This window comes from Macaca mulatta, chromosome 1 (genome assembly GCF_049350105.2).
Source record: "Macaca mulatta isolate MMU2019108-1 chromosome 1, T2T-MMU8v2.0, whole genome shotgun sequence".
Classification (NCBI taxonomy): domain Eukaryota; kingdom Metazoa; phylum Chordata; class Mammalia; order Primates; family Cercopithecidae; genus Macaca; species Macaca mulatta.
In genome coordinates, this window is record NC_133406.1 from 31,452,905 (window position 1) to 31,473,004 (window position 20,100).

Consider the following 20,100-nt stretch of genomic DNA (forward strand, 5'->3'; position numbering starts at 1 on the left):
AGGGTTATTATCATTGTATAAAAAGTAAGGAATCACTGCAAGCAATAGTCAAATTAAGTCTATGTAATAAAAAAAAATACAGCATACTCTGAGGTACGAAGGTCTGATCTGAGTTGGATGAGGAGCCACTGGATAGTAACTCTCGATCTGTTGGTATCTTTCTCTGGATTCTGGTACATACGATGGTACTGCTGCAGGTGGAATCTCAATGGGTATAGGGCTTTCTCGGAATATCTCTTCTCTTGTGTAAGACTGAGCAGGGTACACTCGACGGCTATCATAGTGAGATGGGTATATAGGTGGGTACTGCTGTGGCTGTGTGCCATACTGAGAGTTTACAACACGATCTTGGAGGTAGGGTGGATAATGATCCAAGTAGGGAGGAGCAGGTTCAGGAGCGGATGGTGGAGGTCGGACAAAGCGGGACACACATTGTGGTGGTGGAGTATAATACATACCTGTATAATACAAAAGAGGAACCAAAGGCAATAATGAGCCAATTTAGTTTTCTATATAAGATTTTACCTTTTAAAATACTGAAACACTAAAGTATTGATAATCTACTTATTTCTTTAGAAGTTTTCCATCTGCTTATATAATCAGGTTAGCTTTTTAAAAAATAACAAGCAAAAATTATCTGTAAAAGTCATTGAAAAAACTACCCTACTTATAACCTATAATACTAGATTGGCTCTCATTGTTTGACCCTCTTTCTTGGTGTGTCTTAATGAAATGAAGACATTGCAAAACAAAAAAAACTACATTTCCCAGATATCCTTGAAGTCAGGCTACACAAATTAATCACTTGTACGAGTTTTGAATTTGAAACTGAAATAACTGGGGGGAGACATGGAACACAAAAGGCCAGTTTTGCTGGTGCAGATTAGTAGCTACTGCTTGGCTCTGCAGTTCTTGAGACACCAGTTGTGGCAATAGTTTCTCAATTTTCAGACTTTTGCCTCAAATGATGTGATCTTGGAATTAAGTAGGACAGAAGTTTTTACTTCTACTGCTTACTCATTGTAACAAGTTCTCTTGGCAGCTAGCTCTGGAGCATTGCTTGCTTCTTTAGTACCTCCACCAATATGGCAGGCACCTAACTCCTGCACTAAATCTCTTTCTGCTTAATATAGCTAAAATAATTTATCTAAAATTGAAACCAGGCTACAAAAATAGTTGCATTTTTCCTATAATGGATGGTCAAAAGGAACATACAAATCACATTTTATCATATTTTGCATGAATTAGTAATGCCGTATCAATTAAAAAACATTCTCATGAAAGTAGAGAAGACAATATGATTCAAAATTAAATGACAGACTCGGAAAAAGAAGACAGCACTTTTAATCTACTCCCGTTTTAAAAATTATAGTACTATACTGCTTCTGACAGAGATCCAACACTTAAAATCATTCAGTGTCTATTTTACATATAAATTGTATATGTAAAACATTAGTTTATTTTCTTTCCTTCATTCTCCATACCTGGTATTATCATTAAAGCTGGCTAATTTTCAAATTTGTCTATTTTTGAAATCCCTTCTTCTTTCCCACCACACTAATTCCTCAATACTCACACCAAGATTAACAGCCTCCTAACTCAACTCTCATCTTTCCAATCCATTCATACTTTTTTTTTTCCTATTCCAAATACCTCCATTTGAGGCATTTCTTCCATTAAGTCTTTTTGATTCCTCAAGTTCTCAATGATCTCCCTTGAGTCTTTCAGTCAATTTCTATCAAACTCATATTAACCACCACAGCAGATTACTTAATTTTTAACACATACATAAACACCACACACACGTATCTACTACTCATGCATATAGTTTTCTATTCTTTACCATTATTTATTCTATTCTGTAAACTCTCAAAAGGTATGTATGCTGCATTTTTTCATATATATTACAGGCCCCAGAATAATAATAATTAAAAGGAAGAAAAATGTACTGTGGGTGTTTAATTTACACACACTATAATATTAATTCTTTTGTCATGCTTGAAGAAAATTTTGGTCAGAATATATACTGCCTTACTCAGCAAATTTCCAATGCCTACTTGTGTGACTTATTTCCATATTATATATGAACACATGTATTATGCAACTGCTTTTAGTAGATAAGGCGGTTTGATTTTTATTACTTTGTTTCATTTATTTGATAGTATTTAGTTGATCAAAAAATCCAATTTTTCCAAAGTATTAAAAAATGCATTTATATATTTACTATCTTAAAGAGGCTACTGTGTAAAATGATCACTCTGACCTGAGCAGTTCTGGTAACTCCTAAGTGAGCAATATAAATAAAAAATCATTACCCTGCTGATAAGGTGCTGGTTCAAATGGTGGAGCCGCTCCTCGCGGATCCTGATAATAAACATCTGTCTGTTGTGCTGGATATAACTGAGAACCTCGAGGTACCATCTGAAGTGGTTTGGTGACAGGCATTGGAGGCAGATCTGTTGGCCCCCTTGGAGGTATAGGATGTGGATTCACAGGTAAGGCAGAAATACTCTTAGGAACAGATTCTAGCCTAAGGGAATAATATTATGGAATTTGTTTAAGATCTTTAAAATACTCATGTGTATAAATTGTTACAAGTAAAAAAGATTGCTACAATTTGGGAAACTCACTTATTCTAATAGTCATCCCTTCTACAAAAAGGTGCAATTTTTAATCTTATTTCCCCATGTTGTTTCTTTTCTTTTCTTTTTCTTTTTTTTTTTTTTTTTTGAGACAGAGTCTCGCTCTGTTGCCCAGGCTGTAGTGCAGTGGTATGATCTTGGCTCACTGCAACCTCCGCCTCCTGGGTTCAAGCGATTCTCATGCCTCAGCCTCCCAAGTAGCTGGGTTACAGGCATGTGCCACCATGCCTGGCTAAGTTTTGTATTTTTAGCAGAAATGGGTTTCACCATGTTGGCCAGGCTGGTTTCGAACTCCTGGCCTCAAGTGATCTGTCCACCTCAGCCTCCCAAAGTGCTGGGATTATAGGCATGAGCCACCATGCCTGGCTATGCTAATAGTTTCTTAAAACACACTAGCATGGGGAATAAAAAAACAACAAAATAAAGGCCAAAATAAATAAATAAATAAAAATCAGGGTTTTTTTTGTTTTTTGTTTTAAATCCCAAACATTAATTGTTCTTTCTTCCTTTGACTTTATGAAGAAGAAATTTTGAGAAAGAATTAGGAAAAATGACGTACAGGTCAGGAGGGGATCCAGGAGCACTACTGCTCAGATGATCTATTTTTCCTGGTTTCAGACTAGAATCATAGCTGGGGTCTGTCCCTCGTGGAATAAGCTGTGTTACTGTATTCCCTGTTGATACAATTCCATTTGGCAGAGCAGGAGGTTTTCTGCTAGGGAGATCCACTGCACCTTCATCTGGAAGGATAGCTGCTGAAGGCAGGCCCACCTCATTAAGTTGACCCAAAGAGGCACTCAAGGGTCTTCTCGGAACCAGGCGCTTGTTCATTTTACGAAATCTATATAAAAAGCATAGGCACATATCAAAAAGCAAATATAAAAGCAAAACCAAGAACTAAAATGTATTTAACATTATTTTCTAGAAATATTCTCTCTTGAAAACATTAACTCTATCAGTGTGTATATTTTCCATAAAATCCCAAGCAGCAAAGAAATATAGATTAAGTATAAAATTCCTCATAAAAATGTGTAACATAGGCCGGGTGCTGTGGCTCACGCCTGTAATCCCAGCACTTTGGGAGGCCGAGGCGGGTGGATCACGATGTCAAAAGATAGAGATCAGCCTGGCCAACATGGTGAAGCCCTGTCTCTGTTAAAAATACAAAAATTAGCTAGGTGTGGTGGCGTGTGCCTGTGGTCCCAACCACTCGGGAGGCTAAGGCAGGAGAATCGCTTGAACCTGGGAGGCAGAGGCTGCAGTGAGCCGAGATCATACCACTGAACTCCAGCCTGGCGAAACAGTGAGATTCCGTCTCAAAAAAAAAAAAAAAAGTTACATTTGTCATATTATAAAATATGCTATTAATATTTTTGCTATAATATATTTCTGTGGACATTTGTATTTCTATATTTTTTTATTTTTTTATTTTTTTTATTTTTTTGAGACGGAGTCTCGCTCTGTCGCCCAGGCTGGAGTGCAGTGGCCAGATCTCAGCTCACTGCAAGCTCCGCCTCCCGGGTTCACGCCATTCTCCTGCCTCAGCCTCCCAAGTAGCTGGGACTACAGGCGCCCACCACCTCGCCCGGCTAGTTTTTTTTTTGTACTTTTTAGTAGAGACGGGGTTTCACCGTATTAACCAGGATGGTCTCGATCTCCTGACCTCGTGATCCGCCCGTCTCGGCCTCCCAAAGTGCTGGGATTACAGGCTTGAGCCACCGCGCCCGGCCCGACATTTGTATTTCTAAAACTTATTGGAGAAGCTAGTAGAAAAATCTTTAGAAGATAGTTTCTGAAATATTTTACTTCAGCTGTCCCTCAAATGCCTTGGGATAAATGAGCCAATGTTAAAAACTAGGAATAAAGAAAAACAAAGCCAGTATGCACTGTGAAACATTTATCATTTACTCTGTTAAAAAATTTAAGCAGCCAGGCACTGTGGCTCACACCAGTAATCCCAGCACTCTAAGAGGCTGAAGCGGGCGAATCACTTGAGCTCAGGAGTTTGAGATCAGCCTGAGCAACATGGTGAAACCCTGTCTTTACCAAAAATATAAAAACTTAACCGGGTATGGTGGTGCATGTCTGTGGTTCCAGCTACTCAGGAGGCTGAGGCAGGAGGATCACTTGAGCCTATGAGGCGGAGGTTGCAGTGAGCCAAGATTGCACCACTGCACTCTAGTCTGGGCAACACAGTGAGATCCTGTTTCAAAAAAAAAATTTAAGCAATTAAGGATAGTGACTTTTATTAGAACTGCTGCAGAGATGCTGATGTTATGCCTGCCAATACAAAATTAAAGTTATTTTAAAAGTAGGTTAACGGAACCAAAACAGAATAATTGCCTAAGTTTAAACAGATGCTGTGGTACAACAAGCACATCAATTCTGAAATCTAACCAAAGGAAAAAATATAAGCCATCAGACTCCAGGATCCTTGTTCCTCAACAATGAAAGCAAGCCCATTTACAACCGCTAATGCATTTTCATTTTCAAAAATAAAACCTCGGCTGGGCGAAGTGGCTCACACCTGTAATCCCAGCACTTTGGGAGGCTGACGTGGGTGGATCACTTGAGCTCAGGAGTTCAGAACAGCCTGGGAAACATGGGAAAACTCTGTCTCTACCAAAAATACAAAAATTAGCTGGGCATGGTGGCGTGCACCTGTGGTCCCAGTTTCTCGGGAGGCTGAGGTGAGAGGATCACTGGAGCCTGGAAGTCGAGGCTGCAGTGGGCCATGATCACATCACTACACTCCAGCCTGGAAGACAGTGAGACCCAGTCTCAAAAAAAAAAAAATAAATAAACAAACAATAAAAAAGGTAACAGATAATTATGAACATGTACTTACACCTTGTGTAAATAACCAAATAAGCAAAGGCAGAATGAGGTCAAAGAGCATGCAAATTAGAAATTTTTATATCATACTGCTCTCTAAAACTATTTTAAGTCCTACTGATCATGAAGGAAAACGTCTTTCAAAACCTCAAATACTGGGTAGTACTGGTCTTTGTTAACTTGGTAGTCCAAATATACTAAGTTGCTTTAATTTGCATTTCTTTAACAACTAGTGAGATTGAACATACTTTCACAGGATAATTGGTCATTAGTATTTCTTCTGTAAACTATGTTTATGATCCATAAATCTATTGGCTCCTCTCCTTCTTACAGATTTGTAAGAGCTCGTTTTATGTTAGGATATCAGCCCTCTGTATGTCACTTCCTCACCAAGCTCTTTATAAAAAACTGTATTTGTACCATATCTTAGTTTTATAATTTTTATGTAACCAAATTTATCAATCTTTTCCTTTATGGATGCTGGGTTGTAGTTCTTAAAAAAATATTTTCCTTCTTTCCTTAACAACTAAAAATAAACAAACAAAAACCCTCTTACTACTCTGTGGTTTCTTTCTTCCTAAATATTTAAATCTCTTACACATCTAGAGTTCATTCTAGTATAAAGATTGTGGTAAGAATTCAGCTCTATTTTTCAAATAGGTAACAGTTATTTTCCATCATTCTTTTGGTCACTGATGTGAAATGCCACCTTTAGCACATATGCTAAGCTCCTACATGCATCTCAGACTCCTCCTAGATTCTCTATTGCGTTTCATTAATCTATTCCTATGCAAAAGACTACAGTCTTTCATTCACTGAAGTCCATAATATATGTTAATAGTTATTAGTCTAGTTCCTGTCAAAAACTTCTTTTTCAGAATTTTCCTGGCTATTTGTATATATTTATTCTTTACAAGTGAATTTTTGATAGGATCTTAACATCATCATGGTGAGATTTAAATTCGGATTTCTTGGAATTTATTGTCTATGGAAAAATAAAACTTTTATAGCGTCAAACCTTATCCAAGAACACAGTATGTTTACTCAGTATTTCTCTTATGTTCCTAGGTAATTTATTGGTTCAATTTATATACACCCTGATTATTCTTTACAAATCTATTATTTGGTATTTATCTTTTTTTGTTGTTGCTAAAGTAGAAGAGATCCTGAATTTTAACTTTTTTTCCCAATAATTTTATGGCTATTTTATTCCTTCTTATATACATTAGCTACTACTTCCACAATGTTAAATAATACTAGTAGAAAATTTTACTACTAATTACTAGCAGAAAATTTTGCCTTATCCTTGACTTTAATGAGAGTGAATTGAATATTTTACTAATTAAGCATCATACTATTATGTTGGCTTCTGATTTACAACATGATTTATTACCATGCTGAGAAAGTATGATATTTCTGTTGTATTAAGAAATTTTGATTTTTTTTTTTTTTTGGAGACAGAGTCTCACACTGCCATTCAGGCTGGAGTGCAATGGCGCAATCTCAGTTCACTGCAACCTCTGCCTCCTGGGTTCAAGAGATTCTCCTGCCTCAGCCTCCTGAGTAGCTGGGTCTACAGGCGTGTGCCACCATACTCAGCTAATTTTTGTATTTTTAGTAGAGACGGGGTTTCTCAATGTTGGCCAGAATGGTCTCAATCTCTTGACCTTGTGATCCACCCGCCTCGGCCTCCCAAAGTGCTGGGGTTACAGGCATGAGCCACTGGCGCCTGGCTGGAATTTTGATTTTTAACTGACATTCAATTTTATTCAAAAGCCTTTGACATTTTTTGCATATGATCATGTTATTTTCTAAGTTGTGATAATTATGTTGTACTAATTTTGCAGAGTCATGGCATCTATTTTCTTTTCTTTAAAAAAAATTATATTAGGCCGGGCGCGGTGGCTCAAGCCTGTAATCCCAGCACTTTGGGAGGCCGAGACGGGCGGATCACGAGGTCAGGAGATCGAGACCATCCTGGCTAATATGGTGAAACCCCGTCTCTACTAAAAAATACAAAAAAACTAGCCGGGCGAGGTGGTGGGCGCCTGTAGTCCCAGCTACTCGGGAGGCTGAGGCAGGAGAATGGCGTAAACCCGGGAGGCGGAGCTTGCAGTGAGCTGAGATCCGGCCACTGCACTCCAGCCTGGGCGACAAAGCGAGACTCCGTCTCAAAAAAAAAAAAAAAAAAAAAAAATTATATTATTTATATTAAAAAAAAAACACCTATAGCACCCAATATTCCCAGGCAGTCTCTTATCCAAGTACTAACTGGGCCTGACCATGCTTAGCTTCTAAGATCAGATGAGCTCAGGTGGATTCAGGGTATTATGCCCATAGACATGGCATCTATTGTAATGTATTATTTAATTACATTTAAATTTTTGAGATTTTTAATATTAATACGTGTGATAGATTTACAGTTTTCTTTGTGTTATCTTTGTCAAATTTAATAAAAGTGTTACATTGGATTTATAAACAAATTAAGAGGCAATGGGTGTGTTGGCTCCTGCCTGTAATCCTAGCACTTTGGGAGGCCAAGGCAGGAGAATCCCTTAAGACCAGAAGTTTGAGACCAGCCTAGGCAACATAGGGAGACCCTGTCTCTATTTTTAAAAAATAAAATAAAATAAAATAAAATAAAAATAAAATAAATTAAGAGGCTTCTCCTTTCTTTCTTCAATGAGCTGAAAAATTTAACATTCCTGAAATTATCTTGTCCTTGAAGTTTAAAAGAACTTGTTAAACTGAGCCAAGGGCAAATTTTTCCATTGGAAATACAATATGCAATTAGTTAAGTTAAAATTGATTAAAATTATTAGAATTTAAATTTTTTTGGTCGTGAAAACGACCCACTTTTAGATTTAGCTAATCATAAAATAGTTTCCTATCTATAGGCATGATGCAATAAAAGCTGAAGAAACTGCTTTTCATTTTAAAAAATTATGTACAGGTTGAGTATCTCTTATCCGAAATGCTTGGGACCAGAAGTGTTTCAAACACTGGATTTGTCTCGGATTTTGGAATATTTGCATATACATAAAGGAGATGTCTTGGGGATAAGACCCAAATATATAACACAAAATTCATTTATGTTTCATATACATCTTTTACACATGGTCTGAAAGTAATTTTATACATTATTTTAAATAATTTTGTGCATGAAGTTTTGACTGCCATCCATCACAAGGTCAGGTGTGGAATTTTCAACTTGTGGTGTCAAGTTGGCTTTTAAGCATTTTTGGATATTGAAGCATTTTAGATTTTCAGAATAGGAATGTTCAAGCTATGTTGCATTCTAAAAATGTCCTATTTATTTAAGATAAAGCAATTACTCTTCCTGTATTTCTGTATGTCAGCAAATTATTCCACTTATACCTTATTCCAAAGTCTCCTGATTTCCACACTTACTTTTCCAGTTCCTCCTGTGAGTGTGCAAACGTACAGCTGGCCCCACGAGGGCATCCTCCTCTCTGCTTCATATCTCGACACATGTATGTTTTGTATTTGCTATGCTGTGGAGGCTAAAACCAAAATCAAAATATTAGATGTGTAATAATCCCCCACAAAAAAATACAAATTTTGTGTTGTCATTTTAGGATTTTGATAATCTAGATAAGTAATTCACATATTTATTTAGATTACCAAGAGCAAAAGTGCTGGAAAGTCATTCCGTCTGAAGTTTCAAAGTCCAAATATAAATAAAGCAAGAAGAAGGTAGTCCTAATTTTTCTGATATGTTGATATTAATTCTCAAACAAGTAGCATCATATAAATTCTTGAATAAATTTCATGGGCATTCTTACACTTGTTTTATATGGAAAAAGAAAAATCTCATGGGGGCACTATGATCTCATTTCCACTTTTTTTTTTGAGATGGAGTCTTACTCTGTTGCCCAGGCTGGAGTGCAGTGGCGCAATCTTGGCTCATTGCAACTTCCACCTTGCCAGCTCAAGCGATTCTCCTGCTTCAGTCTCCCGAGTAGCTGGGATTACAGGTGTCCACCACCGCACCTGGCTAATTTTTATATTTTCAGTAGAGACAGGGTTTCACCATGTTGGCCAGGCTGGTCTCGAACTCCTGACCTCAGGTGATCTGCCTGCCTCGGCCTCCCAAAGTGCTTGGGATTACAGGCGTGAGCTACTGTGCCCAGCCCATTTCCACATTTTATAATGAAAAAACAAACCACCGTAGTTTAAGACTTTCAAATATATAAATTATCTTCTAATATTTGTTTTGTACAATGTTCAATATAGCTATATGTATGCTTCCTTACAACACACCACAAAAACTACAAAAGGCCCTAAAATCAAAGAATATTCTGTAACTAATTCTTCTTGACACGCAGAACAATATACCAAGGACTTAAAATATCTCCAGAAGTACAAATGACACATATTATCTACAACTCAAGGATAAGGCAAGAGGATGGATTTGAAAGTTAATGAAATATGAGACACAACACTGAACTGGACAAAATTTAGTGTATTTTATCACCATATGGCAGACTTTAAAGGTTAATCTCATTACGTTTGTTATTTTCTTCAAGATGTCTAATGAAACAGAGAGTTAAAAATTGTAGGTTCTCCTTTCTTTTATGTCTATTCATAAATAAAAGCTTTGACCTGTGTTAGATAGGTTAGGAAAATCATATCCAGATTATTTTACTTAGCAGGATACTTTTTATATTTCTTGCCTCTTAAGCAAAAAGGAATACTGAATAATCACCTGAACCAGGTAAATTAAGAGTTTTAAGTTCACAGGCTTACTACTGCAAAATAAAAGATCTAATGAACCTAATATAAATCCTGAGAGCAAAATAAAATTACTGGGAATAAAATTTAAAAATCTAGCTATAAGAAGTTATTATACTCTACCGTTGTATTTCATCTAAAAACTGTGAGGGAAAGTTGACCCACTGGTATAACAGACACTATGAATGAAAAAAATTTTTAATTTTAATAAGAAAATCTATAGAAATTTGAATAGTATTGAAAAGATACAGTATTAGCACTAAAAAGTGATACTTATTGTCAAACCAAAATGTCATACAAACTAAAGAGAATAATAATTTTATATAAAAGGAATAAACTTCAGCACTGAATCTATATTCTCCATCAAATGCTGCCATATCCAATGTGAAGACTGACCCCAGCATGATATTAGATCAATAAGGATTATTTAATGTCAATATTGTCAGATAAAATTACCAGCCTAATGCAGTAAACTGTTAACCATGCCAAGGTAATTTATAGTTTCTATAGTCAGAGTCTCAAAATATTCATGTCATCTTTTTGGCTTTGCACCTGTAGGTATACCCACAGTGGTTTACCTATAGTTTTAAGGCATATCCACAGTGGATTAACTCTAAGTTTTAAACAGCTTCCTTACCTGCTGCTGATCTGCTCCTTTTTTGCTGTGGTTCTGGATATAATCAACCAGCCCATGTACCACTGTACGCACAGCAACCAGCCCGTTTTCCAGCTGTTCCCAAGTAGGAGGAGGAGCATCTATACAACCAATAATAATGTTTTAAACTCTAATGTTACTCAATATTTTCCCTAATATCAAATTAATAAAAGAGTTAGTTGACAACATTTCAGTGAAATCAAGTTTCACACCTTAACTTTTCAGATAATAGCTTATTCACCTAACCATCATTTTAAAGGAATGGACATATTCTTTCAAAGCTGGGGTTGCAAACTGAAATAACCACAGGAACAAGAAAGGTAACAAGAAAGAGGTAAATAGGCCACACAATAGTAGTAACTGTCATTAGACTCTTAGGGTTGAGGAGACAACAGCGAGTGACAGGGACTGCTGAACTGGAGAGCGTGTCCCTCATCTAAGAGTATGGTTATAACTCAGCTTTAGATGATTGTTGTTATGTGACAATGCAAGGCTGGCACTGCCAAATACATTCACTGTTTCCCAGGGAAACCTGAAACTTAAGATTTTTAAGTAAAAATTTTTCAGTTTTAAAATGTTGGCATCTAAGAAATTTAGACCATTGCTCAGACCAACACTGAGTGGACTAAACAAAACTGAGGAGTGCCTGTAGTCAGTCAATTTGCATGTTTATTTTGAACTTTTATATAAATCAAGTTTTGGTAAACAAAAAGCTTAAAAAGTTTAATAAGCCAGGCACAGTGGCTCAGGCCTGTAATCTCAGCACTTTAGGAGGCCGAGGTAGGAGGATCACGAGATCAAGAGATGGAGACCATCCTGTCCAACATGAAAAAAAACCCCGTCTCTACTAAAAATACAAAAATTACCCAGGCATGGTGGCATGGGCCTATAGTCCCAGTTACTTGGGAGGCTGAGGCAGGAGAATTGCTTGAACCTGGCCGGGCGTGGTGGCTCAAGCCTGTAATCCCAGCACTTTGGGAGGCCGAGACGGGCAGATCACGAGGTCAGGAGATCAAGACCATCCTGGCTAACACAGTGAAACCCCGTCTCTACTAAAAAATACAAAAAAATAGCCGGGCGAGGTGGCGGGCGCCTGTAGTCCCAGCTACTCAGGAGGCTGAGGCAGGAGAATGGCGCAAACCCGGGAGGCGGAGCTTGCAGTGAGCTGAGATTGGGCCACTGCACTCCAGCCTGGGCGACAGAGCGAGACTCCGTCTCAAAAAACAAACAAACAAACAAACAAACAAACAAAGAATTGCTTGAACCTGGGAGGCGGAGGTTGCAGTGAGCCGAGATCACGCCACTGCACTCCATCCTGGTGACAGAGCGAAACTCCGTCTCAAGAAAAAAAAAAAAAACTTAATAGAAGAGCTATTATATAAAGTAACTCTGCTACATGTCTTCTTCATTTAGTAGGTATTTGCCCTATGCCAGCACTTTGATTTATAAAAGAAAAATTAACTATAAGGCTAAATATAAAATATTCTTTAAAAGAAATACATAAAATGAAACTAGAAGAGAGATGCAGAGATAACTTCCTGCTCAGACATCCTGAAAGAATTCTAGGGGATGGCATTTGAACTGGGCTTTGAAGGACACATGGAATCTGAAAAGGAAAAAAGGTAAAGAGAACAAGTATTCAAAAAAGTAGTTTTTGGAACACTTGCTAAATCTGAGTTATTGTTCTAGTTGTTGGGTAAGCAATAGTGATTAAAACAAAAATCCTCATTATATTCAAGGAGAAGAGCCAGATAATAACCAAGACAAATAAGCAAAATATACAGTAGTATTTAGATAATGTTGAATTGAAAAAATAGAACTAAGAAAAGTGGGGCCAATGTGTAAAATTTTAGACAGAGGCAATCTGCTCGTCTTGGCCCCCCAAAGAGCTAAGATTACAGGCGTGAGCCACTGCACTCTACTAAAAATACAAAAAAAAATTAGCTGGGCATGGTGGCACATGCCTGTAGTTCCAGCTACTCGGGAAGCTGAGGCAGGAGAATCACTTCAACCTGGGAGGCGGAAGTTGCAGTGAGCTGAGATCGCACCACTGCACTCCAGCCTGGTCAATAGAGGGAGACTCTGTCTCAAAAGAAAAAAAGAAAAATTTAGACAGAGGCCAGAAAAGTCCTCCTTGAGAAGGTTACATTTGATTAAAGACCTGAAAGAAGGGCTTAAGTGTGCCTACTGGAGATATTAGGGGAAAAATATCCAAGTTAGAGGGAAGAACAAGTGCAAAGTCCTTAATGTGAGAAGTGTGCCCGGCATGTTGCATGGAGATAGAACCAGAGAAGAGGAAATTAAGAGAAAAAAAGGGTAGGAAATGAGGTTTGAGAGAGGTAATGGAAGACCAGACCACACGAGACCCTATAGATCATGGGAGAGATTTTGGCTTTTACTCTGAGTGACAGAAAGCCATAGGAGAATTTATGAGCAGAGGGTGACAGGGTCACTCTGGCTCTTTTGCTAAAATCAGTTAGACAACAGGAGGCTATTCCATAATCTCCTGAGAGATGGCAATGGTAGCAGTGAAGGTAGATGGATTCTGGATGGATTTTAAAGGTAGGGCCTACAGAATTTGCTAACGGATCAGATATACATTATGAGAGAAAGAAGAGTTGAGATTTTTGGACTAAGCAACTGGAAGGATAGAGTTGCCACAAACAGGATGGCAGGGAAGAGCTCATTTTTAGATAGATTCAGTTTGAAATGCTTATCAGATATAAGATGATGGATGCTGAGAAAGCTTTTTTTTTTTTTTTTTTTTTTTTAACGGAGTCTTGTTCTGTCATCAGGCTAGAGTGCAGTGGCACAATCTCGGCTCACAGCAACCTCCACCTTCTGGGTTCAAGCGATTCTCCTGTCTCAGCCTCCCAAGCAGCTGGGACTACAGGGGCCCGCCACCACGTCCAACTAGTTTTTGTATTTTTAGTAGAGACGGGGTTTCACCATGTTGGCCAGGATGGTCTCAAAGTCTTGACCTTGTGATCCACCCACCTCAGCCTCCCAAAGTGCTGGGATTACAGGCGTGAGCCACTGCACCTGGCCGAGAAAGCAGTTTTATATGCAAGTTCAGGAAAAAGGCATGGGCTGGATATATATTTCAAACTCTAAAAGACTATCAATTGTAATGCATATTACTTTATGTGCCACCAAAGAAAAAAAAAGATTGTTAATTATAATATGTCTTCACACAAATGCATTCCAATTTCAGAAATGCTAAGATCTGAAATAATTATGAACCTCAAAACTGATAAAAATACAGTAAATTTGTGAGTTATATAAATTATATTTGAAGCTATGAGATAGATAAGATTATCTAGGAAACAGGTATAGGATTAAACTCTGAGAACACTCCAAAGAGTACAGGATATGGAGACGAGAAGGCAGAGGATGCTGAGGAGAGTTCAATAAAGTAAGAAGAGAATTAGTAGCTTAGAAGCCAAGAAAAAAGCATTTCAAGGAAGAGAGAGTACAGAACAATGGCCAGGCACGGTGGCTCATGCCTGTAATCCTAGCACTTTGGGAAGCCGAGGCAGGCGGGTCACCTGAGGTCAGGAGTTTGAGAACAGCCTGGCCAACACGGTGAAGCCCTGTTTCTATTAAAGATACTAAAAATAAAAATAAATAATGATAACAAATTAGCTGGATGTGGTGGTGCAGGCCTGTAATCCTAGCTACACGGGACAAGAATTGCTTGAACCTGGAAGGCAGAGGTTGCAGTGAAGCGAGATCTTGCCATCGCACTCCAGCCTGGGGGACAGAGTGAAACTGTGTCTCCAAAAATAAATAAATAAAATGTTAAATGCTGCTAAATCAAGTACAGTAAGAACTGAGAGCTGACCTTTGGAATTAGCTACATGGAAGTAGTTTACAACCTTGGATAGAGCAGTGGAGATAAATGCCTGACTGGAGTTGAGTTCAAGAGAGTGCCAAAACAAGAAATGAAGCAGTAGGTAGATGAGAAACGGGGTCAAAAATGGATTAGGAACTTGTGGAAGTTCTCTTTTGACTGCTCAGGATGATCAAAGCACAGCAGTAGGGGGGAAAAATCACTATATATTCTAGTAACATTGATCTGGTTTACTAAGCAATTTTAGGAGCAAACCTATAAAAGTAGGCTGATAAAAAACTAAGAGGGCTCTGAATGCCATAGTCATCAGTGTCAAACTTTATTCCGTGAGCAATTCTACAAACAATGAAAATTTATGAGTGTGGAAGCAAGATCAGGGATGTGATTTCTTTTATAGCAGTAAGTAGACTGGATTGGAGGAACTCACAGTAGAGGAACTTGTAAGACATTCAGTCTCAGGGAAAAGGAGGCTCTCAAAGGAAGTAATCATAAGCAGGGGATATAGGGACATTGTGAAAGAAGAACAGATAAATCCTATTGTATGAAATGGTATGTAAAACAAGTGAAAGGAAAAGATGAGGCAAGACAAAATATTAAGGTTTTAAACTTACATACCTCAGAGAATGAGGTCATTATCAGAAAGAGGAAACATTAGAGGAAGAGCAAGTATCAAGTAATGATGAGCTTGCTTTGAAGCACTCAGAGGAGATGATGGAAAATCTCAGCAAGCATTGGGAGATGTATCTGGAATGGATGCAGAGACAATAGTGACAGATATTTGGGAGTCTGTATTCTACATGAAAGTAATACCTGCTGCTAAGAATGAATAACCACTATCAGAGCATGTAGAGAAAACAAAATCCCAAGAGCATAACCTGCCTACTCTTTAGTGGGCAGGAGGGGAAAGCATGGTACAAATATGACAGAAGTAGCACTCAGGTCAGAAGAGAACTATGAGATCACAGAAAGATATCAAAAAAGTGCTCAACAACATTATCCAAATGCTGAAAACAAATGGGAGTGATTTAAAGACTAAGACAAAGTTTTTGGAATCAGAGACTGGGAACCTACTAGCAAATATTAAGAGAGCTTCAGATCAGTAGTAGGAATAAACACAGAGAAGCTAAAATATCTTAGATGTAAGTATAAGGTGAAAAATGAAGGTTGGGTACATTTTCAGCTTAAGAAGAAGGAGCAGAAAAAGCCTAAGTAAACATATACAAGAGAGGATACTTGAAGGAACAAGATATTATGGTGAGGGCAAAAACAGGATCAAGGAAATGCAACTAAGGATACATAATACAGAAAAAAAAAATGAGAAAAATGAGATTTGGAAGAGGTAAGAATGGTAAAATACAACACAATTTTGTGATGGGAGAAAGAAGAAACATAAAGAAGCCCAGAGAGATCTATTTTCCTGACGAAATGAGCAACAGTGTAAAAAGTATTAAATAAATATTAAAGTGAACTAACCTGAGATAAAGAGGGAAAATATTTAAAATGGAAACTTAAAATACTGTAAAAAAGATCTGGAGTAACTACTTTAGGAAACCCTAGAGGAAGAACAAAAGATAATGAAAGAATCACTGAGCAGCACAAAAGGCACATATAAGACAGTCCATTAATTTCCCATGGGTTTACCTGGACTAGGGTCAATGTTTGCTAACAGCTCCAAATGGGGTCTTAGTCGGTTCAAGTTTGCTGGGTCTCCAGTCCGCTGGAGAGCAATTGTTAGTTCCTGAACACTCTGTGCAAAAGAGGCTGGGGTCTGCAACTTAAAAAAGATAAACGTTAACTTTCCCAAAGGTCGGATAATCTTTTAAATACAAAGATTATTTATATCACAATCATTTTTACAATTTATTAAATTTAATTTTTATCTTCCCATACACTCTACACTCTGGGCAGATTAGATTACTTGCTACCTAAATAAATTCTCTACTTCTCTGCATCTAGAGCTTGGCACATTGTGTACTGTATTGCCTCTGCTGTCACATTCTTCAAATGTGAGACCTCTCTCAATTCAGCCTCCCATCAGTTAGATATATTGATGAGTCATCTTTGTGAATTGTTAATTCCTGTTTCTCTCTCCATTAATTTACTAGAATTAGTGCTTTTCTCATCACTTTTAATAAATTCTCTTTTGTATTATCCAATATGGTAACCTTAGCAATATGTGGCTATTTAAATTTAAGTTAATTAAATAAAATAAAAATTTCAGTGCATCGGTTACAAAAGTCACATTTCAAGTGCTTAATAGCCATGTGTGACTAGTGATCACCATATTGGACAGTGCATACACAGAACATTTTCATGATTACAGAAAGTTCTGTTGCTCTATGAAATATCACACACATCGCAAAGTTTACCAGTTTGTTGTACAAAGGTCTCTGGATATTAAATTTAAAGCACTGCGGGTGATGTGAGAAAATTATTGTAGGATATACACCTAGTTACCAGTTCAGTTCAGACAGGAAGATTAACCACCTTGTAGAATCTTTATAAAAGGCAAGCCAGGCCAGGCACAGTGGCTCACGCCTGTAATCCTAGCACTTTGGGAGGCTGTGGTGGGCAGATCACGAGGTCAGGAGTTCGAGATCAGCCTGGCCAACATGGTGAATCCCCATCTTCACTAAAGATACAAAAAATTCGCTGGGTGTGGTAGCGCGTGCCTATAATCCCAGCTACTTGGGAGGCTGAGGCAGGAGAATCGCTTGAACCTGGGAGACAGAGATTGCAGTGAGCCGAGATAGTGCCACTGCACTCCAGCCTGGGTGACAGAGCAAGACTCCGTCTCGAAAAAAAAAGAAAAAAGCAAACCAAGTTTCTCTTCAGAGGTAGAAAGGTACTCCTTTAATAGATCATTACTAAGCATTTCCATAAATTATAAATCAGTTGCAAAACTTAAGATACAAGCTCCTGTCCAAATCTAAGAGTTACAGGTAAAGTCTGGTTAAAGGTATCCAGAGAAGACTTACAGGACAGAGCAAACAACCTACATTGTAACTAAAAATTATGTACCACCTTTTTTTCCCCCTAAAGAGATAGGGTCTCACATAGCTCACTGCACCCTCAAACTCCTGAGCTCAAGGATTCTCCCACCACAGCCTCCCAACTAGGTGGGACTACAGGTGTCTACCACCACACCTGGCTATGGTTTTTTTTTTTTTGGTAGCGATGAATGTCCCAATGTTTCCCAGGTTGTGCCCGAACTCCTGGCCTCAAGCAATCCTCCTACCTTGGCCTCTCAAAGTGCTGAGATTACAGGCATAATCCACTGTGCCCACCCTACACCAGGCATTTAAAACACGTATTTCCCAATTCTCACTGTATTACCCATTCAAGGGATTCTATCTTTAGAAATAGAAAAAAAAAAAAAAGGAGCGGGGGGGGAATAGTTTGGTAAAAGGTTAGTGTATTCTACAGTGAGAATGCCCAAGTTCATATCCACTTCTGTCATTTACTATCTATGTGATGCTGGAAAAACATATTAACTTCCCTTTGTCTTTGTCTAAAATGGATAATACAGGGCTGTTGAGAGGATTAAATGAATTATTTAAAACCACTAGATACATACTAAAATTTTAGTAAATGTTCATTATTATTTTTTTTAGGTTACTCTTACTATTTGACTCTATTTCTCTAAATTAAATGTAGAGTGGTCTCTAGAGTGGGCAATCATCTCTGTGATTCTAGTAAAAATAAAATAAAATATAAAATAAATAAAATTAAAAATATAAACTAATCATCTCTTTATACGAACAAAGTGGTATTATAATGTGATTGGTTATGACATGACACTGGCTATAACTACAATTTACAAAAGCTATACAGTATTCACTTTAATATACATTTGTTAAATGAATTACCAAAAGGCCAAGATTAGTCCAAGAAGTAAGGAACAAAAAAGGTTCTACCTTGTCAATAATGGACTGCATATGAGATTTGTGAGACTGGTCTCCATAAAGCAAAGAGGACCATTGGTCTGGTGCAATTCGTAAGCCTGCTTCCATAGCAATCTGCACTATCTGGGAGTCATGTTCTCGCCGCAGAGCTTCATAGGTTCTAAATTCTTCTTTCAGCTGCATCAAAGAAGAGTCTTCATCACGTTTGGTGACCTAATAAGACACAAATAATCTCATAATGAAGTCAAAAAAATTAGTTTATGCTTTATATGAACACATAATTTTTAACATAACAATTTTAGCAGCAACAACAAGATTAAATGAATATACCATTTGCCTGCAAAATATTTTCTCCTCAACTTGTTGAGGTAGGTATATTGTTATCATCCCATTCTAAGTCAAGTTGGATTTAGGCCAACATTTTCTGGATAGGTCTTTCAGAAAGAATAAATACAGGCTGAAAATCTCTTATCCAAAATGCCTGGGCCAGAAGTGTTATCAGATTTCAGATTTTTTCAAATTTTGGAATATCTGCATTAAACCACTTGAATATCCTTACTCTGAAAATCTGAAATGCTCCAATGAGCATGTGAGCATCATGCTGGTGTTCAAAAAGTTTTGGATTTTGGATTTTTGTATAGTCAATCTGTATGTGCTGGAATGAAATCCAACGATTTGACAGACTTTAACATATACATGCAGTTTAAGGTGTGTATGTGTGTATATGCATTTTTTAAAAGAAAAAAACACTAATACGATTATATATTCTGAAAAACAATATGTTTCTTCTCCATAAATGTGGATTATGACTCTTGGGCTTGCCTGACAATGAGCTAGTTGGGATTGATGACTGCAGAGCTTCAGATGCTGGTTTAACTCTAACAATGATTTAATTTGTACTTGGCTTAATTCTCCATGGAGTTTTGTGGGATGGGCTACTACCAGAAAGTGTAAAGTGTGAGATGCTAGACTAGAATAATCATAATGATTATGATTAAATAATATCATTTAGTAATAAAAATAGCTACCACGTTTTGAGCACCTGGCATGTGCCAGCCAATATATTAAATTATATTATTAACCATTATAGTACTGGATTAACTCATTGACTTCTCTTGTTGAGGCAGGTGTACTGTTATCACCCCAATAACTTACATTCTGAGTCAAGTTGGATTTAGGCCAAATGCTTAACAAATCAAAGCAAAATAATTAAGTCTAGCTTAAGATAACCTCTACCCTAACATATTTCAGAACACGTTTTACCTTGTTAACCTTTTATTGCCATAAGGACTCATATTCTTCTTGTATATAATTCCTGTTTTTTTCCCTCTCACCAAAGAAACTACAAAATATTGTAATCAGGACTTCTAAGTCACACTGATAAAAAATTAATGTGAGTGGTGGCATGTGCCTGTAGTCCAGCTACTGAGGCTGAGCGGAAGGATTGCTTAAGCC

At 37.5% G+C, this 20,100-nt stretch overlaps 1 protein-coding gene and 1 pseudogene across 4 annotated transcripts in view; both read right to left on the reverse strand.

Moving 5' to 3' along the window:
- The window catches only part of RC3H1 (ring finger and CCCH-type domains 1), a 91,823-nt gene that overhangs the window by 30,690 nt on the left and 41,033 nt on the right, over positions 1–20,100 (reverse strand). For all 4 annotated transcript variants that reach the window (XM_028850563.2, XM_028850562.2, XM_028850561.2 and 1 more), the window contains exons 6-12: positions 18,658–18,858; positions 16,382–16,514; positions 10,870–10,988; positions 8,889–9,001; positions 3,202–3,483; positions 2,316–2,530; positions 88–458 (exon numbers count right to left, since the gene is read on the reverse strand). In XM_028850563.2, coding sequence (XP_028706396.1) covers positions 88–458; positions 2,316–2,530; positions 3,202–3,483; positions 8,889–9,001; positions 10,870–10,988; positions 16,382–16,514; positions 18,658–18,858 — 1,434 coding nt within the window. The remainder of the gene's footprint in view (positions 1–87; positions 459–2,315; positions 2,531–3,201; positions 3,484–8,888; positions 9,002–10,869; positions 10,989–16,381; positions 16,515–18,657; positions 18,859–20,100) is intronic.
- LOC114675483 (5S ribosomal RNA) lies at positions 7,701–7,819 on the reverse strand (annotated as a pseudogene).